General features: G+C 41.1%; 1 protein-coding gene across 1 annotated transcript in view; it reads right to left on the bottom strand.

The window, feature by feature from the left end:
- CSMD1 (CUB and Sushi multiple domains 1) overlaps positions 1-24021 on the bottom strand; it is a 2085346-nt gene that overhangs the window by 764660 nt on the left and 1296665 nt on the right. The window contains 1 exon segment of the mRNA XM_018042044.1: positions 21621-21733. Within this exon segment, the coding sequence (XP_017897533.1) occupies positions 21621-21733 (113 nt within the window).

The raw sequence follows: 24021 nt of genomic DNA, 5'->3' as shown, positions 1-24021 counted from the left end.
TCCTGTGTGGTTATTCCTGGACTTTTTGCTCCACTGAGCACACCCAGAACTATATTTGCTCACAAATAATTGTATGTTATTGATTTTGTTAGGGGATGGATGCCTGGATCTCCTCCCCTGACACTTTGGTGACAAAGACTTTTCAGTTTTCAGCTTTAAACTGTATGTGTAGTTAAAGCATATGGTGCTGGATCCATAAGGAATGTCATCTCCCTTTCCCTCACCTTTCCCTCTAGACAGTCTTATCTTCTTATCATTTTTAAAAAGAAATTAAACTTTTTTATATTGTACTGGGGTATAGCCAATTAACAATGTTGTGGTAATTTTAGGTTCACTGCAAAGAGACTCAGCCATATATAAACACACATCCATTCTCCCCCAAACCCCCATCTCATCCAGGCTGCCACATAACATTGAGCAGAGTTCCATGTGCTACTCACGTGGGTCCCTATTGGTTATCCATTTTAAACAGAGTCATATGTACATGTCCATCCCAAAGTCCGTAACTATCCCTTCCCCCATCCTTTCCCCCAGCAGCCATATATTATGGCCAAGTTCTGACATTGTCTTCACAAATAAGGAATCAGTGTGTGACACTCAGCTTTCTGTCAATTAACATATTGAAGTGTTTCAAAGTGAATATGTTTGCTGATTACTTGCAGTCCATGAAAGTCAAAGTGAAAGTCATTGAGTTGTGTCCAACTCTTTGTGACTCCATGGACTATACAGCCCATGGAAATCCCCAGGCCAGAATACTGGAGTGGGTAGCCTTTCCCTTCTCCAGGAGATCTTCCCAACTCAGGGATCAAACTGGGTATCCCACATTGCAGGCTGATTCTTTACCAGCTGAGCTGAAAGGGAAGCACAAGAATACTGGAGTGGGTAGCCTATCCCTTCTCCAGCAGATATTCCTGACCCAGGAATCAAACCAGGGTCTTCTGCACTGCATAGTTAACTATGGACATAGCAGTCCATAGTTAAATATAATAATGCTTAAACTCTTATATTGTAAGGTTGTACCATATGGTATGATATTAATTTTAGATGATTTCTTGTTTATATTATTATTACAAATTTAATTAATACCAATTATAACTCTCCCAAGACTCAAGTATTTCTCCTTTCCCTTTCTTCCTATTCTTTTTGTTCCTCCCCTCAGGACAGTCACATGTAGAGATAGGAGAAGCTTCTAGAACTCTGCATGTGCAGCAGGGCCCTGGGACGGAGTGGTGAGCAAGACATGGGACAGAGTTGTATCACAAGAGTCTCAATTTCTAGAAAATAGAAGTGCCTACAATCAGATCATGCCCTGTTAGAGAATCCCATCACATCTGAGACATCACCGACTAGGATGCAGAGTTATCGTATACACCACTGAAAAAGGACCATGACAAAACACTGCCAAATACCTAATCCTCCGTTTGGAGTCATGTAAGAATTAAAGATTTTACAATTAAAAAAAAATAAATAAAAAATAATAAAAGCAAAAAAAATAAAATAAAATGTGAAAACGTTCTTATGTTGGATTCAGTTTAATAACATGTGAAAGCGAGGTGACAGTGTTAGTTGCTCAGTCGGGTCCAACTCTTTGCAACCCCATGGACTGTAGCCCTCCAAGTCTCCTCTGTCCATGGGATTTTCCAGGCACGAATACTGGAATGTGTTGCCATTTCCTCCTCCAGGGCATCTTCCTGACCCCATGTGTGTGTGTGTGTGTGTGTGTGTGTGTGTGTGTGTGTGTGTGTGTAACTCAACTATGGAACGGGAGGAAGGCTTTGTATTTTTTGCATAGAAATATATTTTACTGAAGCTATTTGAATTAGGATTTATTACAGATGTGTTTTCCCAGAGCTGTTTTTTAGGCTAATCTGTTTTGAGCATGACTTTAAATTTGCTCTGAAGAAATTTTCTGTTCATTGTCTATAAGACATGACAATTTATAGAGGAAGAAAGAAGACAGTTTGGGTTTTTCAACAGAGCTAGAAAGAGTGAGATTTTTAGAAGTTCAATGAGGCTTCTTTTTTTTTAAGTTTTAATACCTAACATTTAAACTTTAACTAGTCAAAAATGCACAAAGGATCACATCTACTCATTTCTTGAGTACCTGTTGCTAAGAAAATCATAGGAACAGGCAAAACTATAAGCTTCCTGTCTAGAAATAATTAGATTTAAATTAGCTAATGAAATAAAGCCTAAAGGATAATAATCCATAAAGAAATAATCCTTAAAGGGTCATCTGAGCTATAACTTTATTTCATAAGAAAAGACTGAAAATACAATTTGCAAATTGCTAATCCTATAAAGGAATTAAAAAAGGAATATTGACTTAAGCCTCCTGCTTCTGAAAGGAGTCTGAAGGACACAAAGAGTATTATTAAATACCAAATTATTGATCCACCCTTATCAAGACAAAAGCAATAGATTTCATAACCAGTGGAGATAGAATGGGATTGACTAATTTTTTTCCAATTTTTTAGCAATAACTGATGCAGACATTTTAACTTAGTGGCCATTCAGAGAAGCAGGTAAATAGAAGAACTTTAAGAAGTATACAATGCTAACAGAAGTCTTTAAGCAGAGATGACCTTCTCTCTAAACATTAGGGAAAAAATAATGCCAGAACTCTCTTTCATCTTCAGTATACTTGTAATTAAAATTCTCCTGGACTCTCCTGGTGTCACTGAATGAATCAATTAAATATAAAGGAATTTGAAAAATATAGAACCACCTTTTCACAGAATGAAAATCCAAGGTATTAAGGTATTAATTTCACTGAATTTAAATTCTGCATTATTATAGTTCTCCACAGTCACTGCTTTTTCAATAACTGCAAATAATAATTTTAATTATATCAACAGAGCACTTGCTTCACATGCAGGTTGTGAGAATTTTTGTCAATTAAGCAAATTGTAATCCAAGTGGGGTTTTCCAGGAAATGTTTAAACAGGAAGTTTTAAAAAATAAACTTATACTGTCTTGCATACCAGATCATCATTACCATCTTTCTAAATTCCAGGACTTTTGGACTCTGAGGGAGAGGGAGAGGGTGGGATGATTTGGGAGAATGGCATTGAAACAGGTATACTATCATGTAAGAAACAAATCGCCAGTCTATGTTTGATGCAGGATACAGGATGCTTGGGGCTGGTGCACGGGGATGATCCAGAGAGATGATATGGGGTGGGAGGTGGGAGGGGGGTTCATGTTTGGGAACTCATGTACACCCGTGGTGGATACATGTCAATGTATGGCAAAACCAATACAGTATTGTAAAGTAAAATAAAGTAAAAATAAAAATTAAAAAAAAAAAACTTATAATTCCAATAAAACTCATGATGTCACTTATTATTAGGTCAGGACTAATGTGTGGGGCACATTAGCTGATTTAGCTTCCTTCAGGCCAAGGTCATAATGAGTGGAGCTGCTCATGTGTGACATGGACATTTTATCACCATTGTGGGATCTGGGACATTTGTTGGCCCTTGTCCTGGAGACTAAAGACAAGGACGGAGCTCAGAGTTCCCCTACTGAGCAGCACAGAGGCCTCTTGGGAGCATACACTCCAGTTTTAATCAGGATATCAAAGGTTGGTCCATAGCAATCTAGAGAACTTAAAAGAGTCCACATTTGTTTACTCTTTCTTCTCCCTTTTTTGCTTAAAATACTTTTCCTCTTTTTTAAAAAAATATTCTTTTCTTCATTTTCTGTTTTATAGTATAATTCTTTCTCAATCACTGGGAGAGTCATATAATCCCTATCTTTTGTTCACTTCCAAGGGGGAAAAAAAAAAAAAAAACCTACTCATTCAGATTGAAGAATAAATGGTAGTAAAGCATATACTTTGAATTCTTACAGATTTTGGTTTATTAAATTTTTAAACTAAAACTTTAAACCAAGATGTAGGTTTAGTATGAAGATTTCAGACAGTAGTAATTGGTATGTCCGCTACATATGATTTATATATTCTTAAAATATCATGTAATTAATATATTCTTTAAAATATCTATTATAGATGCAAAAATCCTTAACAAAATGCTAGCAATCAGAATCCAACAACACATTAAAAAGATCATACACTATGACTAAGTGGGCTTTATCCCAGGGATGCAAGGATTCTTCAATATCCACAAATCAATCAATGCAATACACCACATTAACAAACTGAAAAATAAAAACCATATGATTATCTCAATAGATGCAGAGAAAGCCTTTGACAAAATTCAACATCCATTTATGATAAAAACTCTACAGAAAGTAGGAATAGAAGGAACATACCTCAACATAATAAAAGCTATATATGACAAACCCACAGCAAACATTATCCTCAATGGTGAAAAATTGAAAGCATTTCCCCTCAAGTCAGGAACAAGACAAGGGTGCCCACTCTCACAACTACTATTCAACATAGTTTTGGAAGTTTTGGCCACAGCAATCAGAGCAGAAAAAGAAATAAAAGGAATCCAAATTGGAAAAGAAGAAGTAAAACTCTCACTATTTGCACATGACATGATCCTTTACATAGAAAACCCTAAAGACTCCACCAGAAAATTACTAGAGCTAATCAATGAATATAGTAAAGTTGCAGGATATAACATCAACACACAGAAATCCCTTGCATTCCTATACACTAATAATGAGAAAATAGAAAGAGAAATTAAGGAAACAATTCCATTCACCATTGCAACAAAAAGAATAAAATACTTAGGAATATATCTACCTAAAGAAACTAAAGACCTGTATATAGAAAATTATAAAACACTGGTGAAAGAAATCAAAGAGGACACTAATAGATGGAGAAATATACTGCGTTCATGGATCGGAAGAATCAATTTAGTGAAAATGAGTATACTACCCAAAGCAACTTATAGATTCAATGCAATCCTTATCAAGCTACCAACGGTATTTTTCACAGAGCTAGAACAAATAATTTCACAATTTGTATGGAAATACAAAAAACCTTGAATAGCCAAAGCAATCTTGAGAAAGAAGAATGGAACTGGAGGAATCAACCTCCCTGACTTCAGGCTCTACTACAAAGCCACAGTCATCAAGACAGTATGGTACTGGCACAAAGACAGAAATATAGATCAATGGAACAAAACAGAAAGCCCAGAGATAAATCCATGCACCTATGGACACCTTATCTTTGACAAATGAGGCAAGAATATACAATGGATTAAAGACAATCTCTTTAACAAGTGGTGCTGGGAAAACGGGTCAACCACTTGTAAAAGAATGAAACTAAAACACTTTCTGACATCATACACAAAAATGAACTCAAAATGGATTAAAGATCGAAACATAAGACCAGAAACTATCAAACTCCTAGGTTTTAGGCAAAACACTCTCCGACATAAATCACAGCAGGATCCTCTATGACCTCCCAGAATATTGGAAATAAAAGCAAAAATAAACAAATGGGACCTAATTAAAAACTTCTGCACAACAAAGGAAACTCCAAGAAAAGTGAAAAGACGGCCTTCAGAATGGGAGAAAATAATAGCAAATGAAGCAACTGACAAAGAACTAATCTTAAAAATATAGAAGCAACTCCTGTAGCTCAATTCCACAAAAATGAACAGGCCAATCAAAAAATGGGCCAAAGAACTAAATAGACATTTCTCCCAAGAAGACATACAGATGGCTTACAAACACATGAAAAGATGCTCAACATCACTCATTATCAGAGAAATGCAAATCAAAACCACAATGAGGTACCATTTCACACCAGTCAGAATGGCTGCGTCCAAAAGTCTACAAGCAATAAATGCTGGAGAGGGTGTGGAGAAAAGGGAAGGGAACCCTCTTACACTGTTGGTGGGAATGCAAACTAGTACAGCCACTATGGAGAACAGTGTAGAGATTCCTTAAAAAACTGGAAACAGAACTGCCTTATGACCCAGCAATCCCACTGTGGGGCATGCACACCGAGAAAACCAGAATTGAAAGAGACACGTGTACCCCATTGTTCATCACAGCACTGTTTATAATAGCCAGGACATGGAAGCAACCTAGATGTCCATCAGCAGATGAATGGATGAGAAAGCTATGGTACATATATACAATGGAGTATTACTCAGCCATTAAAAAGAATACATCAGTTCTAATGAGGTGGATGAAACTGGAGCTTATTATACAGAGTGAAGTAAGCCAGAAAGAAAAACACCAATACAGTATACTAATGCATATATATGGAATTTAGAAAGATGGTAATGATAATCCTTTATGTGAGACAGCAGAAGAGACACAGATGTATAGAACAGTCTTTTGGACTCTATGGGAGAGGGAGAGGGTGGGATGATTTGGGAGAATGGCATTGAATCATGTGTAATATCATATGTGAAATGAATCACCAGTCCAGGTTTGATGCATGATACAGGATGCTCTGGGCTGGTGCACTGGACTGACCCAGAGGGATGGTATGGGGAGGGCGGTGGGATGGGGGTTCAGAATGGGGAACACGTGTACACCCGTGGCAGATTCATGTTGATGTATGGCAAAACCAATACAGTATTGTAAAGTAAAATAAATAAACAAATAATAAATAAATAAAAAGAAAAAATAAGAAGTAAAAAACAGTTAATAAATACAAATTAATGAAAGAAAAAATTAAAAAAAAATCTATTATTATTGGTTGGTAACTATCAAAAAATTACAGCTATCATGTATTAATTTCCTACCAGGTGTTGCCTATTTTTACATAATTACATTTATTTTAAAAAGGAAAGAAATATAAAGGTAGATATTAAAGATAATAATTACCCTTTTCTGGAAGAAATTGGCAAGGTTGATATTTTAAATATTTGACTCCTAATCTTACACCAGAGCTGCCTGGTAAAATAGTGTGGGCCACATATGTGACCGCTTATGCAATTTAAAATTTTCTGATAGACACATCAAAAAGTTTAAAAATACTTAAAATGATAAAAAGACATCATCTTTTCAACTTGTAATGTCTTAGCCATTTTTTTTTTTTCACATTGCCACTGAAATCCAAGGCCTTTAATACTTACAGCTCATCTCTGAAACAGCCACATTTTAACTGTTGAGCGCTCACATGTGGCCAATGGCTACCTTACTGATCAGCACAAACTTAAAGACTAATTAACAGACCCTGATGCTGGGAAAGATTGAAGGCAAAAGAAGAGGGTGACAGAGGATGAGATGGTTGGATGGCATCACTGATTCAGTGGACATGCATTTGGGCAAACTCCAGAAGGTGGTGAGAGACTGGGAGTCCTTGTGTGTTGCAGTCCATGGGGTCACAAATAGTCTGACACGACTTGGTGACTGAACTACAATACAATTCAAGAACTATGTGACAGGTAGAGAAGCATAAGAAGGAGCTCTCAGAAGTGGGTGGCACACCGAGAAGGATGGTGTGGTTTATGGATGGAGAGGAGGGGGAAGGGTGTCTGCACAGTAAAGACACAAGGAGCAGTGGGTGTTGCGATGTTGGGATCTGATGCAATGGTGCAGAGACAAGTGAAGGGAATCTGGATGTAAACTCCATGACATGTAGCAGGGAAGAGGGGTGGAATGATCACAGGGATCCGTGCCCAAGGAAGGTGCAAAAGGAAGTAAGGAAGGAGGAGCAAGTGGTTCCTGTGTCCCAATCTGAGCATCCGCTCCCAAGGCTCAGGAGGGAGATGCTGCCCCATACAAGGAGCACAGAGCAGGATGAGGGCAAAACCTAATCCAGGTTCTTCGTGTGTGGGTTATCAAGAAGTGGGAGAAGTCACATGTGAATGAGACAGGGCTTGGCAGTTCAGAGGTTCTGGACCACAAGGCAGAATGCCAGGGGGTTAGGATGCTCTGTAGGGCATCCTTTCAAGAGGTTTTACAGTGAAAGACGGGAAAGGAGATGGTGTCACAAGAGGGTTTATAAGGTGAGATTGTCTAGTCCAGACTTGCTAGTTAATCACCATACTATGCACATCTCATGACAGACATGATGCTCTTTTTACCCAGGATCTCAGTAAATAAAATGTGATCCAATTTCCGTTGGCTCTAGAGTTTGCAGTAGGCAGACTTATTTCTGCATGCCTGTGATATGCATTGTTTGACTTTGGGATTAACTTTTCGTTAGAACCTGAATTATTCAGTGTAAACAGTGCAGATGGATCCCCTCTGGCATGATAAAAATTTGTCAATAATAAGGACTGTCTAAGCATCTCATTGGGAAATGGACACTATGCCACATTTCTGTTCTCTGAATGTGTAGGCAAGTTTAGAAAGAACCACATGCCCTACAACAGTCTGAGTTCCTTGTGGCAATGACACGCTGATTTCTCTGAACCTTTTATCATCCAGCCTCGAAGGTCAGGCCGGCCTAGGTGAACTTCAGGAAGCTCCTGGTGTCCACACACAGCTCTTTGGGTTCCTTATAGCATCAGTCACATTCTGGCCCAAGCATACTTTTCAATCATGATCTTCCACAGATGTCAAATTGAATTAAACTTTGTCCAGGAATGCTTGTTTTGTTTTTTTTGTTTGTTTTGTTTTTGGTACTTCTCAAATTGTCCTTTCAGTCTGGATTTCCCCCCATTCTTCTCAGCCTCACACTCACTCAAGCATGTCTTTGTCCACTTCACACTTTGCGTCCTCTGCTCCCATCCCCATCGGAAGTCCTGTCCATCTGTCCATTCGTTGACCTGTCTCTGTATCGAATACCTGTCTGTATCTGCCTTCTGTGTATAAAGTGAGTCTTCTACGGCCCACCGATAACTGGAAGCAATCATCCTAGCTCTGTATTCTCTATGATTAGACAGAATGTTCTACCTGAAGTCTACTTGTAACCTAGGATTTCAGGCAAACATGAAGTTCAAAAATACATAAATAAAAGCTTGTTTATATGCATGAAGTCTGCCTGGAGAGATGACATTTTCAATGGGGAAACTGACCCAAATATATATTGCGAGCTACCGATTAAATTATAAACTCCTGAAAGTGGTGACAGTGAATTATTAACCACTTTCTCATATCCAATGCTTACAATATGCCTGCGACTATGATTCATATATTCCTAATATATCATGTAATTCATATATTCTTTAAAATATGTATTATTATTGGTTGATACAACATTGAGAAAACTTATAGCTACCATGCGTTAGTATTCTACCACTACCTATTTTTATGATTATATTTAATTAAAAAATAAATAAAGGTTGTGTTAAAATTAATAATTACCTTTCCCTTCAAGAAATAAATTGGTAAAGTTGATATTAATATTTTAAATTTGAGCCCATCCTGTCCAATTCCAAGATCAGAGGTAACAATCCCCAAAAAACACAGATTAAAAAATACATGAGAATCACAAAAGCAGAAGTAAGCAAGCCTGGTCTTTCCTGTTGTTCCAAAAAGTACTTCAGGCAGGAGATGTATGCTCTTTACTGCAATCTCATATTAAATGTTGCAATGTCTTGCTAGTAGTAGGTGTTCAATACATCTCAGGTTAATATAATTAACGGAAATCAACATATGACAGAAGAATTTTGTTCTAGTTAAATTTTAAATCAATGTTATCATTTAATACCAATAGCAATCAATACAGGTCTAAAGTTAACACTGGCATTAAGCAACGTAACACACTGTAGAAACTTTGGTCTCCGTGTTTGGAATTGCCTAAATATTACTCTGAACAGAAAAGATAAATTACTTCAAACAAAGAAAAGAATATTCTCAAAAATGCTTTGAGCAAAAGGCCAAATTCCATACCTTTGTATTGAAAGTTGAATTAACAAATATATTCTGTTATGTTTTAAGTCATTTTAAAGACTAAACATTAAAATAACGAAGATATTAGAGCTTATAAGACTAGACTGAATTCCCTACAAAAGATATCAATTAAACACATTTATAAATACATAGCATGTTCTGTGCTTTACAATTCTATAGACTATTAACTAAAATAAGAGATAAATATCTCACTTCTTACTATCACAACAGATTTGTTTTTGTGTATTCATTATGATACACTCCAGGGTAATTTCCAACATATGATTTTTTTTATGTAGAAGATCCAAAAAGGAATTAAATCTTGAATTTCAAAATATTAAGCAATAGTCATCACTTTTGACAGAATGTGGTCCACTGGAGACAGGAATGGCAAACCACTTCAGTATTCTTGCCTCGAGAACCCCATGAAACGTATGAAAAGGCAAAAAGATAGGACACTGAAAGATGAACTCCCCAAGTCAGTAGGTGCCCAATATGCTACTGGAGATAGAGGATGAGATGGTTGGATGGCATCATGGACACAATAGACATTGGGTTTAGGTGGACTCTGGGAGCTGGTGATGGACAGAGAGGCCTGGTGTGCTGCGGTTCATGGGGTCACAAAGAGTCGGACACAACTGAGTGACTGAACTGAGCTGAGTCACCATTTTTAATTTTAGAGCAGTGAAGATTATCACTGGTGGTATAAATTGTAAAATTAAATATCAGAGCACTTACAGATAGTTTCCATCATTTTGTTAACTCTGGCTCTAGATGAGAATAATCTAGAAAGCCTTAAAAAAATACCAATGTTGGTCCTCATCTTAAATCAACAAATCGCAATCTCAGAGTGCTTTTTAAAAGCTCTTAAGTGTCGCAGTTTTGTAGCTGGGGCAGGTAATATCTGGGTTAAGGAAGGCAAGAGACACTGGTCTTTATAACCATTTCTAGAAGTAAACCTCTAATTTTGACTTGGTTAAGGTCTTGAACTTGAGTCAATTAGAAAACAGACAAGTGGCAGCCAGGGGTAGGAGCTGGGGGAAACAGGTAGAGGCTGGTGAAAGGAACAAGCTTTCAGTAATCAGATGACCAAGGTTTGCGGGCCTAATGTGCACCATGGTGACAACAGGCGAAATTTCCAAAGAGAAGAGAATTCACATGTTCTCACCAAAAATAAAGGGTAAATATGTAATGTGATGCGTGTGTTTATTAACTCGATAGTGAGAATCCTATATCCCTTGTGTATATCAAATTGTCATGTGTACACTTTGAATATGTACAAGTTTATTAGTCAATTATGACTCAATAACACAGAAAGAAACACCATTAGGAGAGTATAGGTGTTCTTCATGCAAGTCAAAGCATGCTGATGCAATTTGAGAAAACCAGATTCCACAGGTGCCCAGAAATAAGCTTTTGCTCTATGTTGCTTCAAAACCCATTTTCAACCCACATGTGGATCTGAGCTGCATCTCAACACAAGAGTTAAACCTTGTGTTTATCCTCAGAAGTGACTGTACCATCCTTTCATGAGGGGTGTGAAGCTCTAGCTTAAACGAGGCAACCTCTGGGATAACCTCCCTGGGCTCATCCTAAAATCTGTGCTGCATCAAGCAAAAGAGTCATTGCACAATCTGAGTCATCTGACTGGCGATTAAGAGAGCAAGTGACATGGCTTGTGCCTTTTCAAGCTTCCCGGCTTCCACACAGCTCTGACTGACCATCCATGTCCCTACAGCTCTGAGCAGCAGCTACCTCGGGTAAGCCGCAACTCCAGCACCTCCCTGCCGTATCAGCATCAGGGCGGGGACAGTGAAGAAACTCCACACGGTGACGACTGCAAGGGCTTCTCAGTGGAAATACTGGCAGCCCCGTGACACGGGCCAAGTACACCATGATGCCTTATCTTTCAAAGCACTGAGTCCCTTATGAGAAATGGACATGCACATTTAGCTAAAAAAAAAAAAAAAAAAAAAAAAAAAAAACCTCTAAACACAGCCTCCAGATTGGACTGATTAAACTGCCAGCTTAGAGAGCGAAAGCGTGAAGAGAGCACAGTTAGGCACCGACAAACCAAAAACCAGAATAATTTCCATCTAACGGCATGTAAATAAAAATTGTGGAAAGACAGTTTACTGGGGGAGTAATAACCACCCGAAGCTTTTATAGTCACCAAGCATAAGAATGTTAACATCTACCTGTGCTCACATATTAATGTATTCTAAAGAGCTGTGATTTACTGAATAACTCTGTTGGTTCCCAATTGCCCAGTGGGAACCACACTTAGGAGTTTAGGGAAAAGGAGGCTTTAGTTTAAGTGCTTTTATGTGGAATGGCTATGATTTACTGTGCATGAATATTTCAAATACAAGTTTTAAATTGATCAATACATGAAGATGCACTGACTAAAATCAAAAGTCTGGAACGGACTCAAAAGTTCATTTACTCCATTAGGCCATCTCCAGGTGAGCCTTCTATCTATTAATTTAACATCTCTAATGCGTAAAACCATGCACTTTCCTTAAGAAATATGTTCTCTTTTCCAACATTAGTAAGAACCTGTGCCCGAAGTCTGGTCGAAGCTGTTATTAACGCTCTTGAATCTAGGCACATTGTCTTCGTCCTGTCCTGTTCATGATGGGTTTTTACCTTGCAGTCTGTGAATGTCCTGGCACACACTCACACAATCACACCCGCTTCCGCTCTTTTACAAAGATTAAGTGGGTGGGTCTAATACGTTATGTACAGTCGGCCCACATGAAGCTATGCAGTGGGGCTGGAATTTGGGTTGGTGGAAGCAGGTGAGGGGTATGTCACTTGGGCCAGGACAAGAGGCCTGCAGGCAGGTAACCCCAGGTGTGTTGCCCCAGCCCATCACCTGAGCTCAGCTGCGCACTCCACCCTGCAGACGAGAAAGCACAATTTGCCAGTGCTGTGACATGACCTGTATCTCAGGACTGGGGCCCAGGAACCCAGATGAGAGAGAAGACAGGGCCATCTATTCATGTAGAAGACTCCCTATCGCCCTTGGAGGGGACAGGATAATGGTTCACAGAGGGGCTTTCTCTACAGACAAGCTCAAATGATGGGCTCAGATCTCACACCTACCTCCTCACTTTCCAGACATTCCAGAACCTTGCCTTATAAATCAAATAAGCCTGACCGGCCCCTGCAGACCCCACAGGGCCCCACGGGACTGTCCCCTGACCTCTCTCTGCAGTTATCACCCCGCAGCGTCCTGTGTTCTTCCTCGGTCTCTCCTCCTTTTTCACTGCCCACGTAGCTCTTTTCCTAACCGTCACAAGTCACTGGGATCTCGGCTCAGACACTGTTCCCTCTGAAGGGCCTTTCTTGACCGAGACCCTAATGTTTCTCCCACCAGCATGCACTCAACTTGTCTGATGGATTTCTGTCTCCCTCCCCAGGAGGCCAGCTCCATGCGAAATGGGGCTTTCCCAGCACAGATGGAGGTGTTGTGGGCACACAGTGGGCTCTCCACAAGTATCTGATGAGGTGCTAATTAACACAAGCTCCATCCCACGTGCGTTCCCTGGAGGAAGCGGGTCACAGCCAGGCCACTGCTTACTGAGCCTGGAATCTATTCCGTGTCTCTTGTCCAGCTCTGGTTCGCTGGGCTCTGAAGAGCACAGGCTGCCGCTGCTTGCATCTACCATGATCACCACTGCACGTGCACGCGCACACACACCTTCCCCTCTGATGCACATGGTCTCTCTCAAATATACTGATGCTTTAAATGTGGTGGTGGCTGAGCCTTGGGTGATGCGCATGCTCAGGTCTCTTTGCGACCCATGGACGGTAGCCCACCAGGCTCCTGCGCCCATGGAATTCTCCAGGCAGGAACGCTGGAGTAGGCTGCCATCCTCCTCCAGGGGACCTTCCTGACCCAGGGACTGTACTCATGTTCCCCGCGTCACCCGCGCCAGCATGCGGGTTCTTTACCAGCTGGTTCTTTACCCAGGAAGCCCTTGGCTGAGCCTTGGGATGAAGGGCATCTTATGTCTAAGCCACATATTTTCCTCTTTGTTAAATATGATGACTCAGGGTCAGTCCCTGTTCCTGTGCTCAGTGTCTCAGAGGGTCCCCCCAGCAGCCCTTCTTCCTGAGATGCCCCAGGCTGTCCGCCCCCCAGCCCCCAAGAGCTATCAAAAGGGACCACCCTGCAGCCTTGGCAATAGAGTTGCGTGCACTGCTCTCCCATCCTACTCCTCAAACGCTCCGGAGATCCTCCGTTTACCCCCAGTTACAGTTTTTAAGGGTAGCATAAATCCTCCCTTTCCCCTGCATCCCTCGCCTCTCTCTCTTTTTCTGTCTCCCCCCTGACCCCAGGACTGATGGGCTGTGTTTGTAGGAGCCCGAACGCCCCTCTGCGTTTGATGCTCCTTTACTCAGATCCCTCCCCTCCTCCTTCCTGGATGCCCTGGACACACCCAGGTGGTCCTTCCTCTGGGAAACTGTCTCCAACAGCCCTTCTGCTCCCTCCGACATCAGCAGAGGTGAAAATGGATAAAGCTGTCACTTGCTTATAGTTTGTCTTATAGTGACACTCTTTTCTTTGGGATTTCCTTTTCACCAAAATAAATCGCTGCTCCCCAAAGAAAGATGTTCTGATTGGCAACAAAGGAAGCAGTGCAGCAAGACTATGGAGGAAATAGAGTTGAGAGGATGACAATGAACAGAGAACACAGAGGGTTCTGCTGATGGCCTGGTGCTGCCATGTATTTACAAGCTGCGTAATGTGGCGACCGCTTAGTGTCCCCTTCTCTGCTGTGTGGTGGGAGCCCCTTCCTAATGGTGACCTTTGACAGCATCATGACATTGAGTTGGGGAACTCTAGGTATTTTCGCCTGCACCTATTTGTAAGAAAATTCTATAGAAATTCACATTTTGGAGGAAGGGGATTGTTCTGACCCTTTTTAAACTGAAATGTAAACAAGCAAAAAGCATGGTGCTGTTCTTTAGCAATAAGTCCTTGGACTGCAAGGAAGTCCAACCAGTCCATCCCAAAGGAAATCAGCCCTGGACATTCACTGGAAGGACTGATGCTGAGGCTGCAGCTCCCATACTGTGGCCACCTGATATGAAGAACTGACTCCTTAGAAAAGACCCTGATGCTGGGAAAGATTGAAGGCAGGAGGAGAAGGGGGCAACAGAGGATGACATGGTTGGATTGGATGGCATCACCAACTCAATGGACATGATTTTGAGCAAATCCAGGAGACAGCACAGGACAGAGAAGCCTGGCATGCTGCAGTCCACGTGGTCACAAAGAGTCAGACATGACAGAGTGACTGAACATCAATAACAACCACTGTAAACCATGAATTTGCAGATCCCCAGATGTCAGGTAAATGGACCGTGCAGGGTGCACGTGTCTGGGTCTGGGTCCATTCACTCCACAGTGTGTCTGTGAGATTCCACATGTTGTTACTTGTAGAGGGAGTTTGTCTTTTTTCATTTTTATTTAGTGTTCCGCTGGATGAATGCCCCTTTCTTCCTGTGCTCTACTGTGGCTGGACATTCAGCTTTGATGCAGTGTCTGACAATCATGGGTGAATCTTCAGCGCATGGCTCCGTCCTTTTGCACTCCTGTGCTCATTTCTGGTGGGCATGCACCCAGAGTGGAATTGCCAGGTCTAGAGGAGACAGGGGTCCAATTTTACCTTGAAACAGCTGTCCAGAGGGTCTGTGCCTGTCCAAACTACTGCCAACAATGTAAGGCAACGGTCGGTCTGTTCTATAAGTTTTAAAATATCCCTTAAAATGCTGAAGAACAAACTCCTTGTTTTAGTTAATTTGATGAGGAAGACGCTAAGCTTGAGGAAAGTTACTGATGGGTGATGAATGCTCTGACATCTCAGTGCTGTTTACAAAGCGCTCATCACACTTGCTTTTCATTTTATTTGCTACTCATGATGATATGGGGAGGCAGATATTATTATTCTCATTTTGTAGACTAAGATAGTGAGATACACAAGGCAGAAAGGATATTGGCTAATAAAAAGTACTTAATGAAAAAGGAGAGGACAAGAGTCAGCAGCTGGAAACACAGAGATGGGCATCTTTTGTGAATTATTGAAAGTCCTAGAGTTGCGGGAATCTCTGGTTCTGAGAGAAGTTAAAGTATATATTTAAGGAAAGTGGTATGTATTTCTGATTTTAGTGAATTTATATGTATTAAAAACTCTTTTTTCCTTTTTGAGGTTTTAAGAATTGCATGGTTTCCCTGGTGGCTCATTGGTACACAATATGCCTAACAGTGCAGGAGACCCAGATTTGATCCCTGGGTTGGGAAGATCCCCTGGAGAAGGAAATGACAACCCACTACAGTATTCTTGCCTGGAGAATCCCATGGACAGAGGAGCCTGGGGGGCTACAGTCCATGGGATTGCAAAGAATCCGACACGAATTAGCTACTAAACAGCAAGAATTACTTAGAGGTTATAAGATAAGGTTTCACTCGTTTATTTTTATTGAAAGGGAGGGGGGTTCAGGATTGGGAACTCATACACCCGTGGCTGATTCATGTCAATGTATGGCAAAATCAATACAGTATTGTAAAGAAAATAAAGTTTAAAAAAAAAAAAAAAACACCCAGGAAACTTGAAAGCGCCTCTCAGTGGAAGGGTGCACGGTGCCCAAGGCCACAGAAATGAGCCGGAGCGCCACCTAGGGGTTCCTCACTGCTTCTGCAGACCAGTGGTCCAGAAACCCCGGGAAGAAGAAGCGCTCTTGGTTTCCTTCATTTCTTTAATACATATGACAACTGAGCCCCTTCCAGGTTCTAGTTTATGGTCCTTACTGTTTACTGTCCTAGACAGAGACACAGATACAAAGGGCCTCGGGATTCAGGCCCTTGACCTCGGAGGCAGAGCCTCTGGGACTGGATGTATTTCAGGTTACAGAGAAGGGGAGCCCTGCACGATGAAGGGAGAATGCGTGATTTCTACCTCAATTTGAATTAATCTCAAAAGGTGAAGCTTCCAATTTTCCAAAACATGTTTTGTTCATTTATTTCTGGCTGTGCCATTGTTGCTGCTGCGCAGGCTTTCTCTAGTTGCGGGTGGGTGAGGGCTGCTCTGCAGGTGCGGGTGTGGGTTTCTCATCGCGGTGGCTTCTCCCGCCCTGGAACACGCACCCTAGGGCACACGGGCTCTGGAACACAGGCTCAGTATTTGTGGCCCCCAGACTTAGTTGCTCCAAAGCATGCGGGATCTTCCCCAATGAGGGATCAGGCCCATGTCTTCTGCGCCGGCAGATTCTTTACCACCAAGCCACCAGGGAAGCCCCCAAACGTGTTTAACAACAGAAAAGTCTTCATTTCATACAAAGTTCTTCATTTTTAATAAAGAGGAAAACCCAAGAGTTGTAGAGAATGAAATAAAATAAAAAGAATGCCAGTTATTTGTGTCAATGCAAAATTTAAATCCAGTCAGGTTTTCCCTTGATTTAAAAGATAGAGTATTCTCTGTATAAACTGGAACTTTATTAAAATACTTTCCACATGATTGATCAATTACAGAAATCAATGGGAATTTCATTTTGTGAAAACTGTATTTTTACAAATAGTCAGATAAATGTACGTAAAACTGGAGCTTGACACATATATAGCTACTTCATACTGGAGAGGCACTTATGGTTCAAGGTTAATATATCTTTTAAAAAAATTCATCTTTTAGACATCAGAAATGTCTACATGATGGATTGTGCTAAGAAGGCACTTATTTAATTATAATTAATGATGGAGGCAACATATAAAGAATGGGCTCAATTTTCAGTTGATTTAAAGAATAGCATGTCCTACATAAATCTGTCATTCTGTGAGGGCCCATAAGAGACACGTGATATTGCAAATCTATCAAGTAGCTCTTATTGAATTTGCCACAGTTTTTTGCTCATAATGCTATTTTAAAGGTGAATATATTTAGCAACTACAGAGTGGTTTCACCTGTCAATCAACCTTACTTCTACTTTTGGCATAACTTGATGGCATGATCGAAGAGAGAAAAGCCAAAGAATCAAGTGCAGGGTTCAGAGAAAGGAGGACACAGGGATGAAAGGTGGAAACATCAAGGAACACAAGAAAGACCATGCTGCGCTGGTGGATGGCTGTTTATCTGACCAAGAAAAGCCCCAAGTTAAAAGGAATGGATTCTTTGTTTTTAGAAGTTGTAAAAATCTCTGCAGGCTTCATTCTCCCATCAGAGGGGCAGATTCGATGACAGAGATGCCAGCAGGGGGCCACGTTGGCAGCTTAGGAACAAAAAGAGTTTTCACAGGAATCTCACAGAATCTGCTTTCTCATTCACTCTGCGTAACACTGATGGAAATTTTATAGTCATAAGAGTGACTGCAAATGATAAATGTGACTACAATAATGTTGAAAGCAGTGAGCACAGAAATGTGTTTTCTCATGTTCCCCTTCTCCACCAAATACCCCAAGATTCAGATTCTTTGAGAGACTATTTACATAGATTTTAAACTAGCTTTCACTAGACACTGTTTTCACTATTATTGTTGTTCTTGCTGGTTTGCTAGATTGCTCTTCTACTTTGATTTCTTCTTAGCAAGTGTGGAGGTAATAACAACAGCATTCTTGTTTTTCTCCTTGAATTTGTTTAGTTGAAATATAGTACAGTATAAATTGGGGCTTCCTGCTGTTCAGTCTAGGTAGAAAAGAAAACAGAAAATTTACAAGAACAGTATACCTTCCTCTAAGACAGGAAGTATCTGTCCTCAGAGTGAAAATACTGAGGCCTCCCTGCAGCGTCCAGGCAGCCCTGTGTCCAGTGGGGATGTCAGCGGGGCAGCCAGGGGCTCCCAGAGGCCCGCCCAGGCCGGTGCTCTGTGTCCTGCCTTCTGCTGCCCGCAGGCTAGTTCTGGGGTTGGCAGGAAAGTCCACCTGTGGCTCTTGTTCACGAGTGACAGTTCTACCCCCAGGAGCCAGAAAACCCTCGTGATGCCTTCCTGCCTGGCATTCACCAGGCTCCTTCTCAGTGTCCTCAGTTCCTGTTTTGGAACATTTCTTACTATCATCCTGGTCCCCTCTGTTTTGTAACCTTTGCTTTCAAAAGGATGACATCCAGTGCTGAATCTGACTGTCCATGGATGGTCAGCTGAGATCTGGCCTTAGTCGTGATGTCATGACCCTTCCTGTGATATAAGGCCCGCAGCCAGTGAAGAAAGGGCAGCCCCTGCCACCCTGCATTCCTGGACGTGAGCTTCATTAGCCTGAAGAGGTTTTCTTACACATCACTGCTGAGCCATGTTTACCCCTCCTTGTATTCTCACGTCTTTTCAGCTCTTTGGTTTTATGCACAAATCTTTCTAATCATCACTTTTATATATACAAATATATTTTCATATGGGCTTCCCAGGTGGCAGGTAAAGAACCTGCCTGCAGATGCAGGAGACATAACAGATGTGGGTTTGATCCCTGGGTTGGGAAGATCCCCTGGAGGAGGGCACGGCAACCCACTCCAGTATCCTTGCTTGGAGAATCTCATGGGTAGAGGAGCCTGGCCAATTACATATGAAATTTTTCTAATCATCACTTTTATATATATACAAATATATATGAACATGTTATACGTGGTATACATACAAAACCCATGGCTGATATGTGGTGTTGCAATATTGCAGTTGCTTCTTGTATCTACCGATTTGGAGCATCTTCAAACTCGATATTCTATATTTCATCTTTCAGTCACTGGTCCAGGTGCCAGACTCAATGATCAGGTTGAGAGGATGACACCTGGAAATGTTTCTGTATTTCCATACGCATCAACTAAGTAGGACTTTCGGAGAAGATTGGTCACCAGTTTAGCAATAACTATATAATGCACCAACTGATCAGTCAATTGTGATTCTAAATAGTGCTCTATGAGGGTCTTAAATCAGAGACAGATGTATCTGTTGATGGGAAATCATATGGAGAAAACTCAGAATTTCCTCCAAGACTGAGTGGGGTATTCCTCAGCTCCCCTCATTATATCCCCATGAGACCCCAGCTCCCATTGGCCTGCACTTTCCAGGCCTGCTCTCCTATAACTGCGGTTAGAATACATGCCCTTGGAAAATCAAGGCACATTGAGGCTGGTCTGAGAAGAAAAACAGTGGCCTTGCCTGGGTCCCGGGATTAATGAAAACAAATTGGTGTGAATCTCCTCAAGTTCAAGACAGTATATTTGCAGTCTGAGAATTTTCTGGCAGCATCAGAAGAAACTGAGAGACGGACAATGCTCCTTATAGATAAAATGCATTTAGGCAAGACAAAATTGTCCCTGGCCTCCAAGTCAGGCACGTGCTGTGAGGGTCCATGTGCCTGTGGACCAGTGGCAGGTAAAACCTACCACAGGCACCCTCCTCAGCATCATCTATATTTAAAACCCTGAAAATCACTCTTAGGTTTTTTTTTTTTTTTAACTTCTTGCCCAAAAGGACACAGTAAGGGCATTATGGATTTCAAAATGTGTTTCAAAACAAATGCAACATTGTGAATCAACTATACTCCAATAAAATTTATAAAAAGAAAATAAATGTGTTTCAGATAGGTGGCATTCAGACTCACCGGCTGGAACATTGCTAAAACCTCGCTCAGTGGCGTCTATGACTTTATGTTCTATCCTTCATAGACAGAGTTGTCTGCACACTGTCCTTGTGATTCGCGAGTTTCTGGAGCATGGGGGTTTTGTCATTTCCTCATTTTAGGGTTCTAGCTTGCGTGTGCCAAATGTTCAGGGAATTCTGCCTTCACTGAACTGGCCACAGTTTGGGGAAAGCTGGAGAAGTTTGCTTGAGAAAGCATCTAGCTTTCTGACAGAGCCATCCTAGTTCGCTTTATTTTCAGATGCATGTGTAACAGTTTCTATTGCCTTTTTCATAGTATTGATAACAATTATTGACTATTGGAAACATGTAGGAAATGATAACATGCTATCCAGGTGAGGTTTTTTTTTTTTTTTTTTTGTATCTAGAATTAGATACAAAAAGATTTAAAATCAATCCAATATACTATTGATGGCAAGCTCTCTGTTTCACCCAACTACAAACAATCTGGTGTTTTTGTTTTGCAGTCCCCTGGGCTTCCTTGCTAGCTCAGCTGGTAAAGAATCCACCTGCAATGCAGGAGACCCTGGTTCAATTCTTGGGTTGGGAAGATCCCCTGGAGAAGGGACAGGCTACCCACTCCAGTATTCCTGAGCTTCCGTGGTGGCTCAGACAGTAAAGAATCTGCCTGTAATGCAAGAGACTTGGGTTCAATCCCTGGGTGGGGAAGATCCCCCGGAGGAGGGCACAGCAACCCACTCCAGTATTCTTGCCTGGAGACTCCCCATGGACAAAGGATCCTGGCAGGCTATGGTACAGGGGTCGCAAAGAGTCACACACAACTAAACAATTAAGCACGACACTGGACAGCTGTGTGTAAACCACTAATCATTAGGTAGCTGCATTTGTGGAGTGTGCATACATCTTAGGACTGAAAGTGATAAGATGATGCATTTATGCACTTTCATACAACCCATATGCTACATCCCTCTTAGTAAGCAGATAAAGAAAATAATCAGAAACTCTTACTTACTGGGTAGGTGCATAGTGATTGAAATGAGTGCTATTATATGTTCATTGACTTACTGGTTGAAACTTAGCAATAATTCCAGCAAAACCATAAAATATACAGCATACTGTCACCACAGTAAAACTTTACTAAGAAGCTGCTAATTGTTCCAAAGTAAACGGTTCATATGAGAGATAGAAGCCATTTTCATTCAAGTTTATAACTCTTGTTTCATCTTCAGCAAGAGAGTCCTAAAATTTCAGCATTGCCAGAGGACCAGAGTATCTTCCGCTATTTTTTGTCATATAAGATAAAGCCTTCTTACCTTGAAACTGAGCGTTAAATCCTTTCCGTCGGTGGTTGCTGTCAGATGTGAAATGGAGGCGCAACCAGTTCTTGCTGCTGATGACAGGAGAAGGGAGGTTCATGCCGGTCAGCCTATAAGAGAGAATGAAAACAGCTCCCTTGTAAACCAGCCTCACAAATGCCCCATCTCAAACCCACCTTCACAAGTGAGCGCCAGCCGTCTGCATGCTGAGTTGCCTGAAACAGACACATTCGTTAGCTGCGCTCCACCCTGAAGCGCTGCAGGTGATTTCACCTGTGCCTTCAGACAAAAGCCACATTCATCCTTGATAGAATGAAGGCTTTCACAAGTATTGGACATTTTGATTCTTCTTCATTAAGGATGGCTAAGTGAGCTGATATTTTTGAGCTCTTATTTCTTCTTATCAGGACCAGGATCATAATGAATTACCAAAGAACAGAAATACGTAAATGATACAATTCTACCCTTCAGTATTTGATCACTTGGCCATTCTGTTTCACCTGAAGTGACTCAAACAACTGATAACATCCAGTGTCACCAGGGTCCATCTGCAGAGTCACAACCCGGGCCCTTCCTTCTGAAGTAGAGAAGAAGGGTGTTTATGAAATCAGCGACAAGAACTGTCAGAAAGGTTCAAAATGCCTCGTGCGTGTATCAGTTAGTATATTAGACAAAATTAAATGTTTCAAAAGTAAGACACACTCAGTCTCCGGTTAAGCTGTTTAAAATAGCCAGTCCACTTCCAAGGTGGACTCTGGCTGTCAGAAAAAATGAGTAATTTACTTCCAACTGTTGACAGCTTTGTGTCATTATGGAGTAAAGGATGTTTCAGGCTGGTTAGAAATGATGTAACATGTTCCACTCTGGCCCGTGGCCTGACCACCACTGGACTGGGTGCTTCAGATGGATGGATGGATGTGTGTTGCCTCCACTTGTACTGACTGAGACATTATATCCTTGGGTTATCCTTTCTGAACCCCAGTTTTCCAGTCTGTAAACTGGACTTGAAAAGACCTATATTAAGGTTTTTAAAGAGACAATACAGATGCTCTTTGGGAACAGTGTAAATGTTCCCAAAGCATTTTGATGTTACTTGCATGTGGTTATGTATCACAGAGTTACTTTGCATCTCAGCTGCAAATCTATTTTCAAAGTGATGCTTATTCATGCAGATGATATGTCAGAGGTGAACAAACTGCCTCGCAGCTAAAGTTGGCAGGGCCCTTTTGGGGCTGGAGCGCCCACCGCTGCCGGCTTGAGCTGGAAACCGTATTCTATTCCCAGAATTTCAGTCTGGCTATGTAGAGCATATCCCTGCTAGCTCTGCTACCTTGAGGAAAAGCTGCGTCCAGTGAAATATACAGGCGAGCTTTTTGATGTCAGGGTACTCTATTTCAGCTCTCAGGCTTACAAACCCACAGCATCCATTCAAAGTGAAAAGCCAAACCTTGACTGGAACCAATCGCAACAGTATTTATGTCGCTATTTGAAAGAATCTCCTGTAAGAGGCAATTCACTACTCAGATCTGCCTCTTTGCTAGGATTTGTGTGGTACTGACTAGTGATGCTGGATATGACCCATTCCAGGGGACATTTAATCACTGGAATATTTTGTTTGAAGGCTCCCTCCCTCACTTTTTTTTTTTCCTGGTCAGACTACATTACAAATTTTATTTGAAACAGGTCACCTACCTCTTTGCCTATTAGTGACAATGCCTAAGAGAAGTGAATTCTGGATTCAGAAACCCACATCCATCCCACTCACCTACATCTACTCACTGAAATTTTTATAACGGAAATCCACATTTGTTGTGCTGTTGCTTAAAAAATGTTGCTTATTCTTAATTAGATTCTCTTTGAGTGGAATTCTGATCTCAAAAGCTAGGTTGAATTACCCATTAGTTGCATGTCAACATTAACAATGCCATAAACAAATCCCATTGTCACCCCCATATCTTGCAAATATTTACCCATAGAAATGTCAGTTTTGAGTTAATGGACAAACTTCGACAAGAAAGGGTCAGGCAGAAATATTTTAGGGTTTATGAGTCATAATGCCTCTGCTGCAACTGTTCACCTCTGCCCTTGAAGGACCAAAGCTACCCCCATGTCTCAACCACCTTACTTCCAGACACGACATTTAAGTTTCATGTGATTTTTCTCCAAAGAAAATATTATTCATTTAATTTTTTTAAAGCCACTTAACAATGTAACAATCATTCTCAGCTTATGGGCCAGATTTGATTCCTGCTTTATTATGTATGCATCAGATTGTAAAATATGACGCAGGAAGATAGTTACATGATATATATCAAACCACTGTATGCATTCACAAATGCATAAATCCTGTGCAGAGTTCTTTTATGCAGAATCAAAGGTGAGGATTTAGTAACAATTA

Source organism: Capra hircus, chromosome 27, assembly GCF_001704415.2.
Source record: "Capra hircus breed San Clemente chromosome 27, ASM170441v1, whole genome shotgun sequence".
Classification (NCBI taxonomy): Eukaryota; Metazoa; Chordata; class Mammalia; order Artiodactyla; family Bovidae; genus Capra; species Capra hircus.
Note: the sequence above shows the minus strand (reverse complement) of the source record. Positions and strands in the feature narration are given on the sequence as shown.